The sequence below is a fragment of the Ictidomys tridecemlineatus genome, chromosome 1 (genome assembly GCF_052094955.1).
Source record: "Ictidomys tridecemlineatus isolate mIctTri1 chromosome 1, mIctTri1.hap1, whole genome shotgun sequence".
Classification (NCBI taxonomy): domain Eukaryota; kingdom Metazoa; phylum Chordata; class Mammalia; order Rodentia; family Sciuridae; genus Ictidomys; species Ictidomys tridecemlineatus.
The window spans coordinates 152941036-152968282 of NC_135477.1; the positions used below are offsets into that span (position 1 = coordinate 152941036).

General features: G+C 45.0%; 1 protein-coding gene across 1 annotated transcript in view; it reads right to left on the minus strand.

Moving 5' to 3' along the window:
• Nucleotides 1–27247, minus strand: part of Adamts2 (ADAM metallopeptidase with thrombospondin type 1 motif 2) — a 258874-nt gene that overhangs the window by 53245 nt on the left and 178382 nt on the right. Inside the window, exon 5 of the mRNA XM_078049898.1 lies at nt 24686–24769. Within this exon, the coding sequence (XP_077906024.1) occupies nt 24686–24769 (84 nt within the window). The remainder of the gene's footprint in view (nt 1–24685; nt 24770–27247) is intronic.

Sequence of the window (27247 nt, forward strand, 5' to 3'; positions counted from 1 at the left end):
CCCAATATGGCATCCAAGCCCTGAGGAAGAGGGAGATAGCCTTCTATTTTTCCCCATTTGGAGGTATTTTACGGAATGTAACACAGTGGAGAAAAAGAAATACAACTGATAAAACAAAGGGGTCACATGAAGAACAGGAACATAAACAGATGATTCCCATGGGAACCATGAATAAGAAGCCATTGAGAGCAATCAAATTCCATTTTTTATCATGACCACACTTGATAGCAAAGGCTGGCTACACAGTCCTGCACACATGCTCTGCACTAGGGCACTGGTGTACAATCTTGTCTGGTTTTCACAACCACCTTATGAGATAGGAAACTGAGGCTCAGAGAAGTAGCTTGCCTCGGGTCATGCAACTAGGAAGCAAAGAAGTTAAGATCTAAACTCAAGGAACCTGAAATCAAAATCTCTATTCAACCAACTGCCCCTATTGCCTCCCCATCTATCATGTCCTCTCAAAGCCACACACTTCCTTTTTCTCCCCATGATTCACACAGCAGGCATTCTCGTTTCTGCTCTCACCACCAAAGTCGTTCTCTTCAAGTCCTGGTCATGCTCTTTCCCTCTTTAAGAATACATCTGTCCATAAAGTAGGAATGAGCATTCTTGGCAGATATGAATGCAAGTGTTCCATTTCTTTTAAAATTAATTAATTAATTTAAATTAGGTATATGTGACAGCAGAATGCATTTTGATTCATTGTATACAATTGCAGCACAAATTTTCATTTCTCTGGCTTTACATGATGTAGTGTCACACCAAATGTGCAGTCATACATGTACCTAGTGTAATGATGTCCATCACATTCCACCATCTTTCCCACCCCCATTTTCCCTTCCCACTCTTCCCTCCCCTTTGCCCCATCAAAGTTCCTCCATTTTTCCCATGCCCCCCCACCCATTATGGATCAGCATCCACTTATCAGAAAGAACTTTCAGCCTTTGGTGTTTTGGGGATTAGCTTACTTCGCTTAGCATGATATTCTCCAACTCCGTTCATTTACCTGCAAATGCCAAAATTTTATTCTCTTTTTTTAAAAATTTTTTTTAGTTGTAGTTGGATACAATACTTTTATTTTTATGTGATACTGAGGATTGAACTCAGTGCCTCGCACATGCTAGGCAAGCGCTCTACCACTGAACCACAACCCAGCCCAATTTTATTCTCTTCTAATGCTGAGTAATGTTCCATTGTGTATATATACCACAGTTTCTTTACCCTCTCATCTATTAAAAGACATATAGGTGGCATCCACAGCTTAGCAATTGTGAATTGAGCTTCTATAAACATTGATGTGGCTACATTACTATAATATGCTGATTGTAAGTCCTTTGAGTATAGACTGAGGAGTGGGATAGCTGGGTCAAATGGTGGTTCCATTCCAAGTTTTCTAAGGAATCTCCATACTGCTTTCCAGATTGGTTGCACCAATCTGCAGTCTCACCAGCAGTATATGAGTGTGCTTTTTCCCCCCACATCCTCACCAACATTTATTGATGTAATTAATAGAAATGTTGAACAATTTTTCATATATTTGTTGATTGAATATATTTTTTTCTGAGATATACATTCTGTCTGCTCAGCTCCTTAGCCCATTTATTGATTGGGTTTTTGGGGGGTTTTTTTGGTGTTAAAAGAGTTTTGAGTTCTTTATATATGCTGGAGATTAGTGTTCTATCTGACGTGAGTGTGATTTTGCTCCCAAAATGTAGACTCACTCTTCACCTCATTGATTGTTTCTTTTGCTGAGAAGAAGTTTTTCATTTTGTATAAATATGTCCACAAAGTACAGTTGGCTTTCTACCTCCAAGGGTTCTGCGTCCACAGATTCAACCAATCTCATAAAAATTTTATTTACACTGAACATGCAGAGACTTTTTTTTCTTGTTGTTATTTCTTAAACAACACAGTAAAACAACTATTAACCTAGGAGTTATATGGTATTATGGTATGGATATGAAGTGACTCCCAAAGACTCATGTGTTGAAAGTTGGATCCTCAAGGCAGCAATACTCAGATGTGGGGCTTTGGGGGAAGTAATTGGACCATATGCATGTTATTGGGAGGTGATGGAAACTGTAGGAGGTGGGGCCTAGTTGAGGAAGGTCAATGGGGTCTACCCTGGAAGGGCATATCTTGTCCTCTGCCTCTGTCTGTCTCTGCTTCCTCAGCTTCCTGGTGGCTATGAAGCAGGCAGCTTTCCTATGACATGCCTTTCCACCAAGATGTTCTGCCTCACCTCAGGCTCAAAGCAATGGAGTCAGTTGACCAAGGACTAAAAACCTCAGAAGCTGGGAGCCAAAATAAATCTTTAAGTTGATTTTCTCAGATTCTCTGTCATAGTGATGAAAAGCTGACTAATAGACATGGCATTAGGGATTATAAATCATCTAGATACGATTTAAAATATAGGGTACATAGGTTTTATGCAAATGCTACATCATTTTATAGAAAGGCCTTGAACGCAAGGATTTTGGTATCCTTGGGTGGGGGAGGGAGATTCCTGGAAGCAAGGGATGACTATCTAACCCCATATTTCTCTCTGTGTGCATAAGTAGATAAAGAGTAATGTTAGTGATCCAGGCAGTTCCAGAAGAAGAAAGAAATAATTCAAGACAAGGGAAGACAAATCAAGTCATTGCCAGGTGTTATCCAAGTCAATGTTTTAGACCAGTTCACAAGTTCTGAGCATGAAGGCAACTGTGAAGATTATAAAATCATCTCCTGTTCCCAAGAGATAAGATTACTCATTATAACAAGTTGAGCCCTAAGGAAGTTTGTTACTTAAAGCTTGTTACTGAGTTTGTTGGACACTGGTACAGAGATGGACAGCTCAGGGAAAGCTTCAGGAGGGCAAGGGGAGGTATATGTCATACCCTTCTGATTTGGAGAGGCATGTGACCAGCTCTGGACAATGAACTGTGAGAAAAACTGGTATGTGTCTCTACTTGGTTGGACCATTTAATTGCCTATGGAGACCCTTCAGAGATCACTCCTCTTTGGCACATGATCCAGCACCATCAAGATAGTGGCTGCTCTGTCACCCAGACTGTGAGTGAAAATGATATCAGAATCTTATGCCAATTCACAATCATACAGCATGAGCTAGAAGTAAATCCTTGCTGTTTTAATACATCAGTACCAGTACGTGAAACTTATTTGTTTCTGCAGCATAACCTTGCCCACTCTGACTGGTGCAGGAATAATGGAGGAAGGCCATGGGTTTTCTCATTACATCCAAGCCAAGAGCTACACAGCCTCATCCCAGGGTCCTGCCAGGTAGTGTTGACCTCCAGGTAATCTTTGAGTGGTCACATCTCTGAATGAGGAATAAATGAAAGGATTTGCTTCCTCACTGTCTCCAGGGAATGAACATCATGAGGAACAATCAAGGGTGGGTTTGATTTGGTCCTACAGCTTGGGGCCTTGTGTTTGGTTGTACACCTCTAAGCTTAAGATTGCCAGTCCAGGTCCAAATAAAATGGTTAACACAAAGGTCACCAGTACCACTTTACCAGGGATGGCTGCAGCATCTTCCACTGGAGAGCAAAGCCCTAGACTCCATAATGCCAACCATGCAGCTCAGTAGACTTGCTGGCTCACCTCCAGGGAAAAGGGCCCTATTTCTCCACAGCTTGTCTCCCAGCCCAAATGCCAGGAGATTGTTCCCTGTCTGCTCTCAGGATTCAAAGTTTCATATTGGGAGAAACAATTCTAATCGCTTCTATTCTGAAGCCCTGGTGGGCTGTGGCTCCTCTTGCCTGCCCACTTTTCACAACAGCAGCCCAGTCTCCCGTTGGCTAAATATCCCTTTCAATTTGAGTCAGATTCCAGGCTCCAGGGTGGGAGTATCAAGGCCTCACTTATCCCTGAACTATATCCTCCTGGCTACTGTGTTGGTTCAGGTGTGAGCAAAGTGGGCCAAGGAGTTGGTATGGTAAGAGATGGTGAGCCTGGAGCTGCTGGAGCCACTCTGTCACCAGAGAGGTGATCCCACCTGAAAATTAACCCAATACAGAGCAGAGCTGGGCCTCAAGATGGAGAGAGGATGATTTCTGGTGTTCTCACACAAGCATCTGGATTCAGCCAAGCCTGGAGCCTGCCAATCACAGGCCCATTTATTATCTATTACAACAAAACAAATGATCACAAAACATGATATTCTAGAAAACCCAAACATTTATCATTTCATGGTTTCTGTGGGCCAAGAATCCAATAACAACTTAGCTGGGTGCTTCTGGTTTTAGGTCTCCTATGAGGTCATCATTTAGCTGTGAGCAGAGCCATGGTCACATCTGAAGGATCCATGGGTGGGTGGCAGGGGAAGGTTGGTTCTCAAACTCACTTATGTCGTTGTGGGCAGGACTCAGTTCCTCCCAGGCTGAGAAGGAACTTCTCACCACACCACGTGGGCCTTTCCACAAGGCAGCTCACACACAGCAGCCTGCCTCCTCCCCAGAACTGAGTCCAGAGACAGCAAGAGAGTGCATGTCCAAGACAGAAGCCACAGTCTATTTATAACCCAATCTCAGTCCAGCCTATGGTAAAGGGAGGGAACCACTCCAGGGCATGATACCAAGACACAGGGTCACTGGGGACTGTCTTAGAGGCTGCCTACCACAAATGTGTTTTATTTATGTGTCAAGAAATTCCTCTTCTGTGGAAAGCCAATGCTAAGCTGTTATTGTAACTTGCAGCCAAGAGAATCCTGAGCCATGTATTTCCTGTTTTGGGGGTGACCATGAAGACTCTAGTCAAGGGCACTAACTGGAAGATGAAAGACGGTGGCTGGGCTCCAGGGCCGACTGGCTTGTCTTCCACCAGTGGAAGAAGAGCTCTGGCCAAGTCTTTGAAGAGGAAGTCAAGTCCATCCAGAAAGATATACACAGATATCAGGATCAAAGAACAGGTGTAAGACCATCAGGAAGGGGACAGTCAAAGGCAGGAGTCAGGCTGAAGAAAGGTGAGAATGAGCAGGTCAAGGTTGTGCACACAGATTCCCTGCACTCAGGAAGTTCTGGGAAAACACTGAAAACCCAATTGCCTACAGGGGCAAGATGGGTGGCAGAAACCAATGAAGTAAGTTGGCTGTATGAAAAATAAGTCTGTTTTCCATTTTCCCATTTTCCCAGGAGTAAGGATACAGGGGAATATTTCCTGATTATGGTAGAGAAAGGCGGGGGGCTCACTCCTCAATAAGGAGTGGTGAGGACTGCAGCAAACCAAGAAGCCCAGGCACAGATGGAGGGGGTGATGTTTACTGAGCCACAGCTTATGGTTAGCAGGCATGAGCAGAGGCCAAGGTTGCCAAATTGGATGCCTGAAGTCCACTGTTATATCTAGATTTTCACAAAGATGCCCGTGTAGTTGGCTCAGATGAAAATCGATTCTGTGAACAAAAACAAAAATCCACCCCCCCCCAGGTCACTAGTTTGAGAACCCTGGAGTAAAGGCCCTGCAGAAGACAGCCCCTCCCCTGCATCTGGCAGACTGGACACGATACTGGCCCATCACCTTCTCTCCCCTCTGGGCTGTACGGTTCAGCCGGTTCCTCAGCCTCTCTTGGCAGCCAAAGTGATTTTTGCTGCTGTGGCAGGATAATTTATTGAAATATTGATTTGTGTTTTTGTTCTCGCCTTGTTTTGTTCTTTGCCCATTCCAAGAAGGCAGACTGCCACTGACGTTCTCCGGCCCCAAGGGGGTTGGTGACACAGGGTCCAGAGTTGAAGGAGTCTCAGAGGTGTGGTTTGGGGATCCTGAGGAGACTTCCCCTGAGGAGTGGGGCAGAGAGAAGTGCAGGAGAGCACTGTCACAGGCAGGAGTGAGGGGACCTCTGTGGTGGCATAATTAAAAAACAAAAAAACAGTGACCACGTGCTACACCCTGTGAGCCTCAATTCTGAATGTGAGTCAGCCTAAGAGGATGAGAGGGGTGTGTGTCAGTAATTGAGCATCCAAAGACTCACCCATCCCTGGGATACTGAGCAGCAGGATGTGTCTCAGTTTCTGTGGAGGATTGTCTCAGGACCCCAGTGGATACCAAAATGTGCTGATGCTCAAGTCCCTTTTATAAAATGATGCAGCATTTGCATAGAACCTATGCAATTCTCCTGTACATCATCTCCAGAGGACTACTTTTGATCCCTGCCACAATGTAACTGCCTCATAAATAGAGCACTTGCTGTACTGCATTGTTTAGGCGATGATGACAAGAAAAAAGTCTATAAGTGTTCAGTATAGATCTAATTTTCCCAAATATTTCCAATTCACAGTTAGTTGAATCTTCAAAAATAGAATCTGTGGATATGGAAGGCCAACTGGTGTTTCTTATCTGTCTGTTGACGAGCCGTCTTTTTTTAAAAAAAAATTAAATTTAAATTGATTTTTAAGAAATAAATGATGGAATGCATTACAATTCTTTTTTAAAAATTTTTTTAATATTTATTATTTTTTAGTTCTCGGCGGACACAACATCTTTGTTGGTATGTGGTGCTGAGGATCGAACCCGGGCCACACGCATGACAGGTGAGCGCACTACCGCTTGAGCCACATCCCCAGCCCTGCATTACAATTCTTATTGCACATATACAGCACAATTTTTTATATCTCTGGTTGTATATAAAGTATATTGACACCAATTTGTGTCTTCATACATGGACTTTGGATAATGATGTCCATCACATTCCACCATCCTTGCTAACCCCCTGCCCCCTCCTTTACCCTCCCACCTCTCTACTCTATATAGAGTTCATCTATTCCTCCCATGCTGCCCCCATCTCTAGGGTATATGAAGAACTCAAAAAGCTAAGTATCAAAAAAACAAATAACCCAATCAATAAATGGGCCTGAACAGACACCTCTCAGAAAAGGATATACGCAATCAATCAACAAATATATGAAAAAATGTTCAACATCTCTAGCAATTAGAGAAATGCAAATCAAAACTCCTCTAAGATATCATCTCACTCCAGTCAGAATGGCAGCTATTATGAAGGCAAACAACAATAAGTGTTGGTGAGGATGTGGGGGAAAAGGTACACTCATACATTGCTGGTGGGACTGCAAATTGGTGCAGCCAATATGGAAAGCAGTATGGAGATTCCTTGGAAAACTAGAAATGGAACCACCATTTGACCCAGCTATCCCATTCCTCTATCTATACCCAAAGGACTTAAAAACAGCATACTACAGGACACAGCCACCTCAATGTTTATAGCAGCACAATTCACAATAGCTAAACTGTGGAACCAACCTAGGTGCCCTCAATAGAAGAATGGATAAAAAATTGATGGGCCATCTTTATCAAGGTCTGGTCTACCTCAAATGGACACAAGGCGCAGGGTCCTTATCCTTGCTAGGTCCGGAGCATGCAAAAGACTGTGTGGTACCCAATGGCTGGCTGGTGATCAGACATCAACCTGGTGCCTAATAGCAAGGGCAGAGCCCATATGCATTCGAGAAAGAGCCAGCTCTGGTCAGGGAGGAGGGAGGTCAGGAAGAGGACAGCCAATGTGGCTGTAGCAACATCAGGAGTCAGAACTGGAGGTAGCTAGAGATGACAGATCTTAAGGCTGGAGAGCGGGGTCAATAGAGCAGAAGTAGTGCCCAGATTCTGGCTTCGGTGACAGGTGGCAATGGAGACTGTGGAGGAGGAGGTAGGAATAAAAGGCTGCACCCCAGAAGGGAGAGTGTGAGGTTCACAGTGCCAAGAGACAGAGCCGTGGGGACTGCTTTTCTGCCCAGCTTGCTCACTTGGTGAGAGTCTGAAATTTTGTTTCAGGGAGATCTCCCACTTGTCAGGATGTGGCCCTCAAGGATGATCGGTCCAAATGCTCTGCCTCAAGGTCAAGTGCCAACCTGAGACCCAAGGTAAGTCAATGGGTCTTAAAAGGACTGAGGTTTAAAAGGACTGAAAACCACCCACAAGTTCCTGCCTCCTGCTGATCAGGTCTCCCCTTTTCCACCCACTCTTCACTTCCCAAGAGCTTCCAGAGGCCTTCCCATTGGTTTCAACTGCCCCCAAGAACTCCCTGCAGGCAAAGATGGTTAGCCATGGGGCAGCTGGGAGGTCTGGGTCCCAGAAAGTAGATCTGGACTAGCTGTGGGCAGGGCAAGGCACCCACTGCTGGAAACAGTCCAACTGCAGCTGCTCCAGCAACAGGGAATCTGCCAGAAAAGCTCAGGTCCAGGCGTCTCTCCAAGGCTTTCTGGGGCCTCCTTGTTGCTTTCCAGAATGTGGGAGACTGTTCTGACCTTTGGCAGGTTTCCACAGTCCCTCAGGCTGCAATGGGTGCACCACCCACTGAGACCTGACCTACTCCTGGCCCCCAGATGGTTTCCTGCTCTCTAACTCACCCCAGACCTGTCATTCTGTGCTCTTGCCATATATGAAATCCAAAGGATACACATATACACTAGTCCCTCTGTTATCCACAGAAGAATGTTTTAAGACCCCCCAGTGGACACCTGAAATCATACATAGATAATACATAATCTACATTTTCTCCTGTACATATACACCTATGATGAACTTTTCCATTTTCCCTTCATGAAAGTATTTCTCTCTGGTATATCTGAATTGACAGCAACACTACTCCTGTCCCTGGGGCCATTATTAAGTGTAATAATGGTTAATTAAACACAAGTACTACAATACTGTGACAGTCAATCCAATAACTGAGAAAGTTACTAAGTGACTAACGAGCAGGTAGCTTATACAGTGTGGATACAACGATTCAAATTCCAGGCAGGACAGAGTGGGGTGGTGAAGATTTCACATGTTCCTGAGAACAGGATGCAATTTAAAACGTATGAATTATTTCTAGAATTTTCCATTTAACATTTTCAAACTGTTATTTGACCATGGGTAATTGAAATCGTGGAAAGGAAAACTATGGATAAGGGAAGACTATTGAACTTATTTTATCTGAATCTTCTCTGGAAGTGAAAAGGCACCAGAGAGGCCAAAAGAGTTGCCTGTGTCCCCTGGCAATGATTCTTCCACCCAGTTTGCCTTGGTCATCTGCTTGCCTCTTAGCGCTGAAGTCACTAACTCCTGGCCACCTTCTTGCCTCTGCATTGGTTTCTCTAGGAAAGTCTTTTTATACAACTCCACCTGTTCTCAGCTGTGCTGGGGCAGGAACCAGGAGTGAGTCCCTGGGGCCATGAGGCTTCTAGGGATCAATACCCTGGGCTCTGTAAAGGGATCACAGCAGAATCTGCCTTGGACTCCACAGACCAGCAGCCCTGTTCTAGAGGGAGCTACAGGAGTAGGGCGGTGACCAGTGCTGTTTAACAGTGGGTAGAACATTTCTATATCCTAGAGCTGAGTAGTAGCTGCAGGGTCCATCTCCAAAGGAATGAAGGCCTCTGAGCCTCAGAGACCAGTTTGTTTGCAATAAGAACAGCTCCCAGAAAGCCCAACAAAGGGATCACAGATGAGCCATGTCCAAGAAGCTTGCAGTGTGGGACTGTGGGATAAAGTCTTTGGGCCCACCCAGCCAGGATACAGAAGTAGTACTGAATGACCTGATACCTCCCTCACCCACAGATCAGTTCTGGATCAAAGAATAGAAACCGAGGACTTCCCAAGAGGCTCACTTAAGATGAGTGGCTGTCCCCCAGGGTGAGCTCAGCCAGTGCTCCCATGGCTCCGATGCCCAATATATGTCTGAATATGGTATCTGTTATTGCAGACATAGGATTCCTGTCTGGATCCTCTGTTTGTGTGTCTTATGGTGTAGGGCTGAGGCTGGCCCTCCTGGAGTGGGCAGGAATCTTCCTTGGCCACTGTGAGCACAGACCTACCTCCACATCAAGACTCTCCTTGCTAAGCTGGTTTGAAAAGCTACCCAGATACAGGAGGAGACATTTTCCCTGGCCCTCGGGGCCTTCAGCCACAGACCTGTCTGGTTCTCTTGGCCTGGGCTGGAGGAGATCTGAGGACCTACCCAAAGGGTCCAGTGATCTGATATTGGTATACAGAAGGCAGATCCCAGGGCCTTAAAAGGACAAATGACTCCTCACTTTGAGATTAGGAGAGTCGCTTTGTTGAACTTTCCCCAGGGCTGGAAGGAGCCTTAATAAGACAGAGACAAGGAAACATTGCTGGTCCCAGAACCTCAGACCCAACTTGCAGGAGCCTGGTTGACCCCACTAGGCCCTTGGAGAACAGTCAGAAGCTTAGACAAGGGGTCCTGTGGGAACTGAGTGGGCAAGTGGACCATGTGCAGCTCCAGGGTCCACACACACTCCCTTCCCTGGCCTCGGTGGCCCTGCTCTGAGCTGCCTGCCTGGGTCCCATTTCCTTGATGCACCTGGCTATACTGGCACCTGGTGTTAATGTGCCTATCACTCCTGCTGGTCTCGTCTGCTGAATTATAAGCTCCTTAAGGGCAGGGTGGACACACTGGACCTGAGGCTGTGCCCCAGGCCTGAATTCCACTTGTTTTCAGTAACACCCACTCCTTCTTTCCTTCTTCCTTCCACAAATATTAAGCAATCCCAGCCTCTGCTCAGGGTGCAGCAGTGAACAAGCCAGATAGCATCGCTGTTTGCTGGCACTCACATTTATCCCAGAGAGAGCGAATGAATGAATGAACACATGCACGCTCAAGAGCCAGGCTGGTGTAAGGAAGTCAGTTGTAGGACCCTGGCACCTGCAGGAAGTACACAAGCCTCCAGAGAAGGGGCTGGCCCTGGGGAAGTGACTAGAAAGTGCTGACCCAGCAGGAGCTGACCCCAGTAATAACAGCAACAGTCATCAAGCACATTGCAGGCCTTCAATAAATGCCATTCTTTGTTAGGCTTTGCACCTATCACCTCATTTAAACTTCACAACTGCCCTAAGGTAGACACACTGTTACTATCCTACTTTCCAGACGAGAAACTGCATCTCAGACCAGTGAAATAACTCACCCCAGATCCCACAGCTAGAAAGAGATAGAGGTGGATGTGGAAGTTAGGCAGAGGTCCAGAGGGAGTTCTATTCCCCCAGACATTCCCACTCCTACAGGGAACAGAAGGCAAAGGAAGGGCGGAGCCCTCAGGTGGACACCAGGTGGCGCTGCTGCTGCAAGAACGGCAGGGACCTGGCCTAGGCGGGCTGGCCCTCCACTCTCAGATTCCAGAGATGGGCTGCAGTTCCCAACTGCCACCAGCACTGGAGGCTTCAGGGTCCCAGAGACAGCCTGTGGGGTCTCACCCTAAAAAAACCAATTAAGATCTTAGCAAAAAGTTCTGTTCCAATCATTGCTTTCTGACACCTCCATTGTTTGCTCTGGAATGATCTGAATTATTTATGTTCTTCCCTCCTTCACTCAAGGAGACAGATGAGCCGCCAGTGTCCCTTGGAACTGTACCCTACAACAGAACAGCTCTGTCAGTTGGTGCCACTATGGTGGGACCACAGGCCAATCTCAAGTCATGGGCAGGGGACTGGTGGGGCTCACATGGGCTGTGTGAAGGCCCTGGTCCAAACCTTTCATCTGCTCTGTGTTCTTGGACAAATCCCCTCACTACTCTGGGACCTCAGATGCAAACGGGCACAAGTGCAGCATGGATCCAAGAGCACAGGGGCTTCCATCCACGCAAGGGGCACACCGTTCATTGGTGCCCACAAGTGCTCCTTGTCCTCATTTACTATAGTGACAATGATCAAGATGGACCAGTCCCCAAGGGAGCTGGCCTGCACCTCTGTGCCAAAGCCATATCAAGAGGCCAATCCCTCCCAAACTGGCACAAAACAGGACAGCAGGAAAAGGCACAGGCATGTGGCCAGGATCAGGCGTACAGAGCACATTTCCCAACCTTGGCACTGCTGACTTGTAGGGCCAGATGAGTTCCTGTGGAGAATGGCAGTATGTGCATCCTAGGATGTTGAGCAGCATCATTGGATTTTTTTTTTTTTTGAGAGTTGCTTAGAGCCTCACGAAGTTGCTGGAGCTGGACTCAAACTTTTGACCTTCCTGCCTCAGCCTCCTGAGTCTCTGGGATTACAGGTGTGTGCCACCATAAATCTGTCATAAAAGTTACGTGAATGTGCTTGCTCGCTCTCTCTCAAGAATCAAAAGAAATATTAATATTTTGGGACCACTGTTGACTGTAGATAAGTGAATCTGTGGAAGGTGAGACTGCAGATAAGGGAAACTACTAAACTCCATGGAAAAGGGCTTCAGACCCCAAGGAGGTACTAACAACAGCAGTCTTCGTGAATACCCTTTTATTGTCCTAGCTTTTATGTACTGGGCTTCTACAGACTTTCTCCTAGTGGAGAAACTGAATCTCTCTAATGTTAAATAACCTGCTGAAGGTCCCACAAATATCCCTAAGACACAGTCCCTGCTCCATGAACACGTGTCCTAACCACGCTCTGCCTGCTGACTGCAGTGTGGGTTCCCCTGGGGCTGGGGGTCTTCTGCCCACCAGCTCTGGATTGCAAGGTGGTGTAAGAGCTCAAAATGCAACATCCCAGTCCTCTTGGAACTTCAAGAAGAATGAGGGCAAGAAGGCGTGCCCGTGGCTCATATACTGACATGCCTACATCATCAAAGCATTTGATTTCCAGCTCTCCTCCCAGACGTCTGAGGAGCTATTCCCAGAGAAAGCCAAGTGACCAGAAAAGGGTTCTCAGCCCACACCTTCCCAGGGAGGAGCCATGGAAGGCTGAAGGCAGCCAGTGGGAGCAGACCTCTTCCTACTGTCTGGATGTTTATATCCCCTCAAAATTCCTATGTGGAAGCCTAACTTCCAATGCAATAGTATTAAGAAAAGAGACTTTTACTGGGCAAGGTGGCGAAAGCCTGTAATCCCAGAGGCTTGGGAGGCTGAGGCAGGAGGATCACAAATTCAAAACCAGCCTCAGCAGCTTAGTAAGGCTAAATAATTCAGTGAGACCCTGTCTCTAAATAAAATATAAAAAAAGGCTGGAGATGTGGCTCAGTAGTTAAGCACCCCGGGTTCAATCCCTAGTACAAAAAAAAAAAAAAAAAAAGAGAAAAAAGTGGAGAGGGCCTTTGAGGGGTCATTAGGTCATGAGGTCCCAACCTTCCTAAATAGGAATTGTGCTCTTATAAATGGCCTGAGAGAGCTTGTCTGTCCATTTAGCAAAGTGAGGACATAGCTGCAAGTCACAGTCTATGATCCCAGGCTCATAGACACCAATCTGCTGGCACCTTGATCCTGGCCTCCCCAGGAGCCTCCAGAACTGTGAATAATAATTTCTGTTTATAAATTAGCCGGGGCTGGGGATGTGGCTCAAGCGGTAGCGCGCTCGCCTGGCATGCGTGCGGCCCGGGTTCGAACCTCAGCACCACATACCAACAAAGATGTTGTGTCCGCCGAGAACTAAAAAATAAATATTAAAAAAATAAATTAATAAATCAATCAGCCTATCTAAGATATTTCAGATTGAGACACCTCCCAAGGTTGGTGTCTGGCCCCAGAGCCTCCTCACCCTTCTCTGGACCCAGGGCCATCTGGGTCAGGATATGGGTCAAAGACTGTTATGCTTTCTCCCCATCAGGTTGGGGTTTGGGACCCAGATGCCGGGATGCCAGCGTTGTCCCTCAGGGGGGTCCTGTAGAACATGTAGCCCTCCAGGGTTCCTGTCTCAGGGCTGTCTGCATTTCCTCTCTCTCTGGCCTTCCCACGCGTGGCTGGGAAGCTCCTCATCTCCTACTCTGCAAGCAGGTGATGTCCTGGGACACACGGGAAGAACCGAACGGCATACCGACCCCTTTTCCCACAGCACCTCTCTTCTCTTGAAAGAAGACCTCACGGCAGAATTTTCTAGACCCTTCCCCTTGAGTGCTGACAAATTCCAACAAGCATTCCATACTTTGTCTTGACCTTGCCTTTCATAACAGGCCACCTTATGTCTTTCTGATTGTCCCCAAGTCTCTGATTTCCATTGGCTTTGATTTTCATCATCCTAGGAAATATTTAAAATGAGAACAGTGGAGTAGCTTTGGTACCTTCTCAAAAAATCAATTGAAAAGCCAGTTGCTATGCAACCCTCTAGCGTTGCCGATGTTCTGCTCCCTGGCTGATGGCATATTGTATAAAATAAGATAATCTCTTTTCTTCTGCTTTCTTTTTTTTTTTTTTTTTAAGAAATGGAGAAAAATGTTGTTTTAAGAAAAACTTGAGGTAACTCAGAGGCTTCTCATGAGCGGGAAGACAAACAACATGTCACTCACATAAGTGCTACCAATTTTGTCCCTGCTGGAGCCTGGTGAGACCTGGGGACAGGTGAGGGAAGGGAGAGGAAGGCTGGGGAGCTGGTCTATTTCCGTCGAGATTGGGAAGGAACGGCAGGTTCTAATTACCTGGGCCACTGCCCGCCCAAGCCAGGGTCATGACCTTTCAGCTTTTCCCGCCGCTGCTAAGCCTACCCCGACCATGGTGGGCACCACTCAGGCCCTTCTGACTACCACCACTTGGGTTTCATCTTGCTTAAATCCTTTCAGAGACAGGCTCATCCATCCCTCCACTGGAAACCTGAGGTCCCTCGCTGAGCACCTCATCAGAATTTATCTTCACTAGGAGCCAAACTCCATCCCCAGGGTCCCATCTAGCAGCTCTGGCCTGGCCTTTCCTCCACTGAACAAGCAAAGCCCACTCCCTCCATGTGTGTGGATGCTGAGCTGCACCCCCAGCAGATCTTGGCTCGGGGACCAGGGGACCATCCGCCTTGTCACCAGCCACGGTCTGCCCCACTTCATGTTATTTTCTTCTCTGGCCTGAATCTTCCTTATTGCTCTGCTGACCTGACACCACGGGGCTCCTGAACTACGTCCCCAGGGTCCAACAGGGGGAGCAGACGCTCAGGAGACCAGGGCTTCTGGGTTGGCTGAATGCTCAGGGGACTCCCAGGATCCTTCTCCTCCTGCTCCTCAGGGACAGGACACAGGGCCTCATACCCCCCGCCCAGTGTGCAAAGGGGAGTCTTCGACCAGTGGACACAGACACTGTCCACATGAGATAAACACAGAAATTAGAAACATCTAAAAGCAATTTCATGGAGTGAGTTTATTATAAAATTTATGGGATTTAATCATGAAAACCAGGGCTTGGATTTTTTTTTTAATATCTTGGGATTTTACACATTAGTCTTTTCTAAATAATTCATTTAAAATGTATTTTACAGATGTATTGGTCTGTAATAGATGAGAGATGGGCAGGGGTGCACTGAATCTTGGCTGGGCACCCTCAGTCCTGGCAGGTACTCTCTACGGATTGCCCTGTCCCACGTTGTGTTGATGGCCCCAGGTGAGTGGATTGTCCCTCCTTTCCCAGACACTTCCCTGTGGCTTAGAACGGCATTTGTCTAAGTGAAGCAGTGCCAAGAGCCAGGGATGATGCCTCTGCTATAATTTAGATCTTGAATGTCCCCGCAAAGCCCATGAGTTCCCAGTCTGTGATGCTATTGGGAAGTGGTGGAGCCCTTGAGGGGTGGGGCCTAGTGGAAGGAAGTTAGGTGATTTGGGGTATACCCTTCAAGAGGATATTCTGATGCTCCTGTCTTCCTCCCTCTCTTTGCTTCCTGACCACCATGAGGTGAACGGGTTTCCTTTGCTCTGCAATTCTGCCCTCATGTTCTGCTTCACCACAGGCCCCAAAGGAAAGGGGCCAAACAACCATGGATTGAGATCTCTGAAAACATGAGCCAAAATAAACCTTTCCTCTTTTTAAATTGTTTATCTGAGGCATTTTGTCACAGTGACTGAAAGCTGACAAACACTCCCCCATCTGTGGCTCCTAATACTCTGTGCTGTGAAATGGTTGTTGCCACCTCTGTGCCTTCTGTACCCATACCAACAGGTCTCCATCTTTTCCCCAGTCCCTCTGCACCAACCTTCTCAGGTACAGCTCACTACTGCAATGTCCTCTGAATTCTATTTCCCTGCCTGCACTTCTATAGTGTCCACCTTAAGAATATTGAGAGTCACTTTTCCTCTCCCAATCCAGAAATTCTCCAAAGGAGGATAGAGCAGCAAATTGATTCTATAATGTTTTGGGAGTGGACTCCCAGCTGACCAAATGGTGGTTTCTGGAAACCCTTGGATCCAGAGGACCCAAATGTTATCAACTTTCTCCCAAGAACTTCCACTATGGCCTTACTGGGTAGGATGGGACAGAAAAAAGTGGACAGACCATGGGGTGAGCTTTGCTTGGTCCACAGTGTGGTGGTGCTGAGGTGGTGGGCCCTTTAAGAATCCGGGGTCTAGTGGGAGGTGCTCAGGTTAATGAAGGTGCCAGGCTTGAAAGGGATCAAGGTGATTCTCATGAGACCCCTGAGTTAGTTCCCATGAGAGGGATGTTATAAAAGGGGCAAGTCTTTTCCTTGCCCTCTTCCTTGCTCTGGCTTCCTCTTTACTGTGTGATGTTTTTCTTTTGCAGATCTGTCCTGATTATAAATGCATATCCTGCTTTTCAAAAAAATTAATAAATAAACAAACAACAAACATCATGCTGTAATCATTTGTCATTGAGCATGTTTTGAAATGTGATTTTTACCATGATGCCATTATTGTTAGAGCCTCATGAGAGGCTTCACCTAATCTTAGTCTGCCAGATTCCAAAACTGGGAGCTAACTACTTTTATTTATAAAGTAGCCTACCTACGGTATTTTATTATAGTAATGAAAAGCAGACTAATACACTGATTCTGTCAACCTGGGAAGAGGATTCTCCCATGTTCCAGGCAAGACAGAAACCTTTTGCTCCTGAAGGGCTAAGGGCCAGACTGGCCCTGGACATAAGGGAGGTACCTATTAGCCTAGATGATGTGGGGCTCACCTGCAGATAAGGTCAAGTACCTGTAATAGCCTATATTCTCACTCTGGCCAAGATGACTCACCAAAAGGGGGCACAAAGGTGAGTTCCCCATCCTGGTCCCCATCCTGGAAGACTGCTAATAAGGAAGAAGAGAGAAGCCTCCTCACTCATCCCTAACCCATCACAGAGGTGAGATGCCCATGAAAGCATAAATTCCATTTTATGGCTTCATTCAGATCAGGAATAAAATGCTGAGATGATAGAACCCTTATCCAGGGTTCTGGAGTTCAGTTAAACAGTATCATGAATCCTATGATGTTTGAATGATCTTTTAAAAAATGTAAACTAGTCTTTTAAAATTTTCATTTATTTATTTATTTTAGTTGTTGATGAACCTTTATTTTTTACTTTTATGTGGTGCTGAGCATCAAACCCAGTGCCTCACACATTCAAGGCAAGCGTTCTACCATTGAGCCACAACACAACCCCAGCCCCAAAAATGTAAACTAGTTATAATGTGTTAAAAATGCACTCTTTTGCTTATAATAGATGCTTATCAAAATAATTAAAATTCAGTAAAGTACAAAGAGGAAAATAAAAATCCATTAACCTACTGCCTAGCAATATATACTATTGACAGTTGGTGCATGCCACCCAGGTCTTCTGTATAGGTAGGAATGCAAAATTGAGATCACTCTGCAAAATTATATCCCACTTTTCCGCCCCCAAAAAAATCAACAAGCAGACAACAAACTTAACTTTATGTTAGCATCATTTGTCATTAAACCTGTTTTAAAAATGTGATTTATTGGCAGCCTAATATTCTTCTATATAGATTTATGATGATTTATTTAACTAGACCTCTACTATTGAGCAATAGGTTGACTCTTGTCATTTACATTTAGAAATAAGGCCCTGACAGGTGTCTTGTTCCGAAAACGTGGTGCACAGCTATGATACTGTTTTGGGAGAGAATAATACAAATGAGTGACTGGGTACGAACTTCAAGAATCTTTCTGAAGGCAATGATAAATGTTGTCACCTTTTGCTCTAGAAATGTCTACATATTTATATACTTCTCCCAGAAAAGTGCACATTTATTCATCCAAACAAGCAGAACACCACCCCCATACTCATACACACACACACACACACACACACACACACACACACACACACACACACACACACTTTGTATTCTTAAGAGCAATTGGTGCTTTCAAAAAGGCACATTCTCTTATTTCGATGATTAATAGTAAAGTTAGATATTTTCTATTGGAGTTTCTTTTCTAGACATTTGTATTTTTCTTCTATTAACTAACTGTTTACCTCTTTTGACAATTTTGTTTTTCCTGTGATTTATGAGCTCTTCATATATTAGGATATCTCTGTCATTTTGGAGTTTTTCTGAATTTGTTTGCCTTTGAATTGTGTTTTTGACAAAAGTCTTCTATCTTAACTCTTCAAGCGCATTTGTCCTTCCCTTTACATTTCCTTCTACTGAGTTTAGGCTTAGACAGCGTTTGACAACCAGTATTTTCTTCTTGATTCATGCAACTTAAATAGTGGAAAGTTATTGGCTTACATTTACCATACATTATTAGTTTTACTATTAATGACATTTCATGCTCAATAACCATCCCACTTTTATTTATCACAAGTTAGGTATGGGAGGGATATCTTCAGCTATCTACTTTATTCAACAGATCTGTCTGTTCACGTTTATGCAAATACAGTATTATTTCAATTATTTTCCCTTTGCAAGATGTTTGGAGTAAGTCTCTTTCCATTTGCTTGGCTTTCAAGGCTTTCTCGGTCATTCTTGACTATCATGTTTCTAAATGAACCTCAGGAACATTTCATCCAAATTCCAGTTATTCATCTGAGAAAAATCAACCTCATCAAATTTCCAATTATTCATCTGAGAGAAATCAACCTCTCCACTCTATCCAGTCTTCCCAGAAGAGCAACATGTGTCTCTTTATTCATTTTCACTTTTTTTCCTATTATAAACAATGGGCAATATTCTTTCTATAGGTCCTTTATCTGTCTGGCCGGCACCATTCCGAGTATTTTTGCATGTCTGGTTACTATGGTTCAGAGAACTTTTCTCTTCCTGTTATCCCTACTAGCGGACTGTTGTTGGTTCACATAGAAGTTCTTGGTTTTTGCATAATTATCTAATAGAGTCATGCACCACAATGATGGATCCTGTATATGATGGTGGTCCCGTGAGATTGTATCGCCTAGTGATGTCATGGTCATCTGAGTTGTGTCAGTGGACTATGATGTTTGCACAACAACAAAAATCACCTAGCAACGCATTTCTCAGAATGTGCCCATCCTGGAGTGATGCGTGACTGTATCTGGCCAGATCACTAAACTCTTATTAACTCTACAAGTTTTACCATGGATTCCTTTGGGCTTTCTTGGCACATCATTATCAGCAACCAGCAATTAGAATTGTCTGCTCTTTCTCACCATTTGTTTCATGTCATATAAAACTGTCTAGCCTTTCCAGAACCATAGTAACAAGTTGATATTTCCAATGGCACTGCCACTGCCACCAAGGCACAGTTTCCCAAAGCAAGTTCTGAAGAATGTTGATTACCTAAGGAAAAGGGTCCCACTGAGCACAAGTTGGAGAAAGGACACGTGCCAATCCGTCTCTTGGAGATTCACCATGCACATTCCCACAGCCAAGCCTCTGGGAGATGTTGGTGTTGGGAATACCTGCTTTCCTTTGTTTTGCAAGCATCATTCAACCTTCTATTTTCCTGGGTAAACATCTATTCACATCCAAAGTGTCGGCTGTGCAGAACACTTTTAACCAAATGTGCTTCTCTTTCCACCTTTAAATAAAAATTTGATTGTCATGCTACCATCTGTCACTAGTTTTCTCAAATTTTTAAAAAAAACAACACACCCTCTCAGCTTCCAGTCACCTCCTTGATCTGCCAATCTGTCTCTGTCATCTTGAGGGGAGTCCCTCGGGTCTCTTCTCAGCTGTCCCATCACTCAGCAAGCTCCTCTGTGCAAATAGCTCCCATCTTGTATCTCCAGGGTCCAAATTTCCCTAAGGGTTCCAGACCCATGTGCCAACCTCTTCCTGGCCAGCTTCACTGGGATGGCCCCAGGCACCTCCAACATGGCGCTTCTCAACTGAACTCATCAGTTTATCCTCTTGTGTTCTCGAGTTTCTCCCCATTCCAGCTTTTCCTCTTGTGTCCTCCAAGTTGAGTACGCATATTAGTCAGCTTTGCATTACTATAACACAATACCTGAGGAAACTAACTTTATAAACAGAAAATGTTTATTTAGCTCACAGTTGTAGAGGTTCAAACCTCAAATCAGGCAGCCCTGGCAAGAGGGGCACATCACAGTGCTATCAACTTCCCCTTTGATGGCAGTGGCAACTCCTATGTCACTGCTCCCACCTGGCAGTGACACTTACAGAAGTCCAAGAGTCTTGTTAGAAACAAAGATGAGATCATGTCGCTCTGTTTAAAGTTTCCCTCATGGGAAAGCCAAACTCCATGGCAGGAGGTGCAGGACCCCTGTATCCTGCTTCTGACTTCGTCAGTGTCAGCACTTGCTGTTCCCATCATTGCATCCGTCCCTCCAAACTCTGCTGCTCTCTGTTCCTGCAGCACGTGCTGCTCTCTCCCCCCTTCCAGCCTTGGAACTCACAACATCCCTCTGCTGGGTCTTTCCCCTTTCACACAGGAATCCACCATTAGTCCTCGGCTAACATGTCACTTCTTCTGGTTGCTCTCCCTGACCTTGTGAGTAAGGATTGCCTGCCCCAGATTTCCTCCGAGGAGTCCCGAGCTCCTCTGTTGCAGTTGTTTCCGTATCTACATCTCCCTCTGGAAGCAGTCCCCCAGGACAGGGACTGCTCACGATTACTCCTAGAATAGCAGATTACACATAGAAACCCTCCAAAAAGTATACATGAAATTTTGTCATTAGCATATCGATGCAACAAATTATATAAATAGAGTTCCTGATATTAAACAATCCCTCGTTCATAGAATAAGCCCTATTTCATCATGGTGGAATTCTCTCCTCGTGCATCATTCAATTAAACTCTCAGTGCCTTAGGGGTTTTATATCTATTTTTAGAAGCGAGACAGGTGCGGTTGATGTGGGCATACTACCAATGGCAGCCTTTGGGTGCTTGGGTCACACTGACTACCAAAAAAATTGAACTCAGTCGATTTCGGAATATTATGTATGTTTATATGGTATTGTATTATCCTCACTGAATAATTTCTTGCATTAAATAAGACTGCGTTGGCAAAAAGAAATGAGCTGACTCTATATAGGGATGACTTTAAGATATCTTCTCAAATGGGAAAGAATTTAAGTTTCCTTCATGGTGGTGGTATTTAGGGTGTGTTCTATATTTTCTAGAGTCAAATTTGAAATACTCACATCTCCCCTCCCCCCAGGAAATCCTCAGTTTTCCCAAGTCCTTAACACAGAGATTTTGGAATCCAGTGAGGATTTCCAAGTCTTTCCTTTTAATCAATATGGGAGCAATCAAGTGGGAATATAAGCTACCACTTGAGACCAAGCCCAATCCACAGGACGACTTTTCTCCCCTTCCTTCCTCAGGATGCACAAGCACAAGTGTCATGACCATGGAGAAAATTCAAGTCCTTCGCTATTTTCAAAACTATCTTACAATTGCTTATCTAGAGAGGTCAGATCATCTGTTTTTGCCAGCACTCTTATTCATCTGCAAGCAATTATTCAGCAAGGTAATACAATACCGTGTAAATACAAATTCGGAAATTCACCCTATTCATTTTTTTGGTACCCTATATTGCTCCTATACCCAAAGCTGTCAAAAGTCGCATGTCAAGGCCACTGTTTTCCTTTCTCCAGAAACTTCTGAATGGAGATATAAATATGCCCTTCTCTCATGCCAAAGACCTGAAAATTCCTAAGACACCAGCTAGGAACAGAAGAGCTGGAATGGGCCAGTCTGGAGAGGGAGATATGTGGGGAGAGTCCAAAGATGTCTGTATGGCTGGACATGAGAATGTTCCAACAGCCTCCTAGTGGGGCTGACGGCCCTGAGTGCTCTCTCTTCTTCCAGATGAAGTATTGTGTAGGTTACGGTCATCCCAGTTTCCCCTGGTATGCACAGAGATTGGTTTTCAGGATCCCCAAGGACACCAAAATCCACAAATGCTCAAGTTCCTTATATAAAATGGCAGAGTATTTGCATATAACTCACATACCTGTACACTTTAAATCATTTCTAGATTACTTATAATATCTAATACAATGCAACTGCCATGTAAAAAGTTGTTATATTGTATTGATCTGGGGGATAAAGACAAGGACAAAAGGTCTGTACATGTTCAGTATGGATCCAACTTTTAAAAAATATTTTTAATTGGGGGGTTGGTTGAATCTGTGGATGACAAACCCATAGATATGGGAGGCCAACTGTGCACATGTCCCTTCTGATCTTTTAATTTGCATCTCTTCTCTTTTTTTAAAATCTAAATTAAATATGCCAGAGGTTAACTTTTGCCCAAATTCTCTCCTTGATTGACTCTCTTATTTCTATTTTCTAATTTGTTGATTTCTGCTTTTTTCTGAACTATTTTCTTATTTTTGTTTTCCTAAGATTTTTGGTTTTGTTGTTGTTGAAATTTGTTCTAATTTGAGTTAAATGCAGGGCTAACTTGTTTTCATTCTCTAATGTGTGACTTTAGAAAATACCTATGAATTTGCCTGTGAATACAGCTTTAGTCACCTCCCCTTTTGATATGTGGTAGTCTTGTCTTGTTTTGTTTTTTAAGTTTTCTAAATTGCAAGCAACTGCAGTTCTAAAATTCTCCCTTCTAGTAAGTTTTTTAAAAAAACCCAACTGGATTATATAGTTTAGGTTTATAAACTGTCCCCTATCTCCCCACCATCCCCACGTAAGAAGCATTTAGTCAAACCTAAACAGTTTTGCTGTAGAAAAATCATTACTACAATTTTCTTTATGACCTAAAATACTTCTGTGATCTTTCAATGTTCTATGATTCCACAAAAGGAAGACATATCTTTCTGTAGGGCAAGGGAAAAGATGATCTAACTACTAATTTTGCTTTATTCACAATATTGCTATGCCTTTTAATAAGTCATCTGTTAAAGAACCTGATGGGCATTAAGCACTCCCACAGTTAGGTTTCCAACAATGTCTTCTTTGTTATAAAGATTTGCTTTGGAATATTTTATGTTCTCTTGGAGTGCCTAGAGATCCATAACTAGTATCCTTCCTGTGGCTGCCTTCAGATCCTTTAAAGTGACAAATTTCGATGATGGTGGAATGAGTCGGACACCATTACCCTAAGTACACGTATGAAGACACGAATGGGGTGAAAATACTCTGTGAACAATCAGTGACTTGAAAAATTGTGCTCTATATGTATAATATGAAATGAATTGCATTCTGCCATCATGTATAACAAATTAGAATAAATAAATCATTTATTTTTTTTAAAAAAAAAGCAACAAAGTTTGAGGATGAAAGAAGAGTAGGCTTGAGGTTGACTTTTTCTGGGATACAGTCTGCCCCATGAGCCCTTCATTGCCCTTGTGCCATGTAAGTTGTGCGAAGTTTCATTTTATTTGGGGGAGGGGGAGGGTTGACATTCTCTGTCTTTGAGCAGAAGTGTTAACCCTTTTTATATTCCCATGCCTAGTGCATTTGATCTGATATTACGAGTGACACTGAATCAGACCACAAACTCTAGAATTTGGCTGCCGGTGTGAGAGACTCCACTTCCGAAGAGCTCGATGGCCCTTGCCACTCACCTGGGTGTGCAGCTGACTCTCACTAAGCCCCAGTGTCCTTAACTATAAATGGGGACTGACATGGTGTGCACCTCCCCATCTTCCTGGTTAACACATGCAAAGTGCGTTCCACGCTGGCTGAGCCACAGGGTACCCCCCTTCCTCATTGTCTTCTCTGCATAGCATTCTCTTATCTTTCTGTTTCAGGTCACTGTCCCTCGGGGACCCATGCATGCTGCCAGGAAAGAGGCTTCCAAGTTCAATAACAAGCGGAGGTAGGTAGGTCAAGAGGGCTCAGCAGAAGATATAAGGTACAAGGAGAGGACAGCACAGACTTTAGACACAGTCAGGAGTCAAAGTCGGAGGTGTAAGAACCACGATTTCTGATGCTTTGACATCTGAGGCACTGCTAACCCTGAAGGGACTGTTCCTTCCAGGATTGCCAATTCCTAGAGGTAGTAAACAACTCAGGGCATCTTTCATGTGAAAACCAACTGATCCAGAGCCCATATCTCTGACCACCTCCTTTATCAGACTGTATACTCAGGGTGACTATCCACCTGTCCTAATCACCCTAGGATCAGGTATCAGACAATTTGGTACAGCTCTTATGTTCCAGAATCTTCTATAATTCTTCAAACTGGCCACTCTTAAGTCTGCTTACTCTACCTGCCTTGGTCTTTCCTGCAGAGACCAGAACAAAAGCCCTTGCCAGTTTTCCTTGACTCCCTCTACCCTGTGGCCCACCTGGTGCTTTCCAAGGTGGCCACCCAGGGTTCAGCATGCATCTATCTCTTAAGGTCTGTAACAACTATCTTTTCAATGGGAGGAGGAGTCTTCTGATCTGTTGGCCTCACCATTGCTGAATGATAACAAAATCTACATTTTAAAACCTGGAGTCAAGGTATAAGGAATCAGGGATGAAACGGCTCACAAATTTCTCGTTACTTATAGAACCACAGGGTGTCTGGGAGAGACAGGGCAGTCTGAGAAAACACTCTCAAAAGAGGGCCATGCCTCACTCTCCAGCCCCATTCACTCCAAGAGAGCAGAGACTGTGCCTGGTAGGCAGGACCCAGTTCACAGTAGTCACTCACCTTCCCATAGCTCAGCAGAATAATCCGTACCAGGACAACATTGATGTGGGCCCCCAGGGACTCGTCATGATAGATTTCGTTGACCTGAAAGACAATCAGGGAGGCATCAGCAGGAACCCCATGCCCAAAGACCAGCTCTGGTTTTGCAAATGGCATCTTAAGTCAATCAGCCCCCAGGTGAGAACCCAGGGTACGCTGCCCCATTCATTCTTCTTTCTGCACTTTGCACAGACATTGCCATCCAGTCTAATTTATCCCTCCACTTCCTGCCTCCTCCCACCCCATCCTTACAGCCAGCACCACCAGCCTGTATTCTGATAGCTGTCTTCTAAGAGACCCCTACCAGCTATCCCTGGGATTTTTTTCACCTGGAGCTTGAACTTGGACCAGGACACTGACTTCCATATTTGACATAGCCTCCAACCAAAACCCAGATTTTCCTTTAAGAATGAAAATAGGCAACAAACACCAGCAGCACGAGCAGTACCTGGACTGTCCATCACAGAAACCACTCCACAGTTGTCACTGCTGCTGATGCCATGTTACCTATGCACCTTGCTACGGTCAGCACTGCATTCTGTGTCCACAGGTTCCACACACATGCATTCACCCAAAGGTGGATCAAAAATATCTGGGAAAAAATGTTGCTCAACAGGTACAGATCCCCCCACCTTGTCATTATTTCCTAAACACTACAGACTAACAATTATTAATTTGTCATTTACCTCATGCCAGGTATTATCAAGTCATTTAGAGATGGTTTAAAGTATATGGGAGGATGGGGGGAGATTCTGCACCAGCACTGTGCCATTTTATGTAAAGGACCGGAGCATCCAAGAGGGTCCAGAACCATCCCTTGTGGGTACTGAAGGATGATTGTATTTGGAAATGGGGATCATTTGAGACCCTACCACCAGATCTACTTTGTTAATGATAAATGTAGTTATTACAAAATCATAAATGTGCTTTCCTTGTTTTGTTTTGAGAGGTGTGCGCTCACTACAGCACTATTTCATTCTCTCCTCTCTCTCTTTCTCTGGGTGGGAGGGAGCAGTCCGAGGATCAAACCCAGGGCCTTGGGCATGCTAATAGACACTCTATCACTACTCTTATGTATTTTATATTTTTTTGCATTTAAAAATATCATTCTGAGCAGGTGCCCATGGACTTCTCCAGATGTCAAAAGGGTACGTACATGGCACAAAAAAGGAAATGAGTTCCCACACTCCACAATACAGCCAGTATGACCTTTCCGAAACACAGGTCAGGTTAGCCCTAGGCCCTGGGTGTTAGAGGCTTCCTTCCCAACTAACACCATCCCTGTCTTCCTGGGGCACGCACTCAGGATCCTGGCTGGAACAGCCTCCTCACTGTGACTTCCTTCATTGGCCGACTAAACCCTATTTCTCCTAAGGCTAATCCAGGAGTTACTTCCTCCTGGGAGGGCCTCCCCAGCTCCCACCTGCTCCACATGGAGCACTGGTGGCCCATGACTTCCTGAACCCTCTATCAGTAGACTACAGCTGTTCCAAATCCATATTTTCCCTCCTCATGTGCCCAGGCCCCAGGACAGGGTAACACAGGGCAGACACTCAAGAAAGAGTGTTAAGAGAATAATAAATCCACTGGTGTCATCACCAGATGCACCTCCCACATCCAGGGCCACCTCAAGCTGGTGCTGATCATGCTCTGCACCCCAAGTTTTAGGATGTCTGTCTGAACGACTGTAATTCCTATCTATAAACAACAGGAAGCTACCTCAGGAAATCTGAGCGTTAACAAGGAAAAGCAAATCATGACGGATGGGATGGGGAGGCACACCAGGCCTAGGAGACAAGGAACCCGGTGGCTGCTGTCAGAGTTGCTGTGGATAAAAATGGCCCCAATTGGAGTGCAGAGTTAACAAGCTGGCTGGGCCCCGGCTGATGCCACCATCCAGCCCAACACCAGCCCCTCTTGGGAACTTCCTGGCGTAGACCGACTACTTCTGGTCATAACTTGGTTCCTCCCCCTCTTTACCTTCCTTTCCTGTAGGGAAGGGGCAACTGATCAGACCTGTGGGAGTGCAGGTCAGATGGTCACTGGGACTCGGCGACTTGACCTGAGTTCCCTGTGCCTGCCCCCTGGGCAGGAGGGATGCTGGGCCCTGGGGGACACCTACCAGATGCCCAAATGCCTGCCTCATCACATGCAGCTGATGAGGTGGAGGCTGGGGGAGGCCCTCCACGTGCCCTGGTATCTTGCCTGCTCACACATCGCCTGCTGGCCTCCTCTGGGAAATCAGAATAACAGTCTTCATCTCACCAAGTTGTTGTGAGGATTCAATTTTCACCCACATACCATGGAATGATATTTGCGAAAACTGAAACTGTATTTTTCACTGCTGGTAAACCATACTGCCCTGCAGCTCCCCCAGGAGGGCCTGAGGGCAGGGTGCAGACCCCCTAAACCACAGATGACTTTGCTCAATTTTGAGGTTCTAACTAGATTTTTTTTAAAGTCTAGTTTTAGCCTTAAAAGACAGTTTTTCTTAAAAGAGAAAGGAGTTTTTCTAAATTTTCA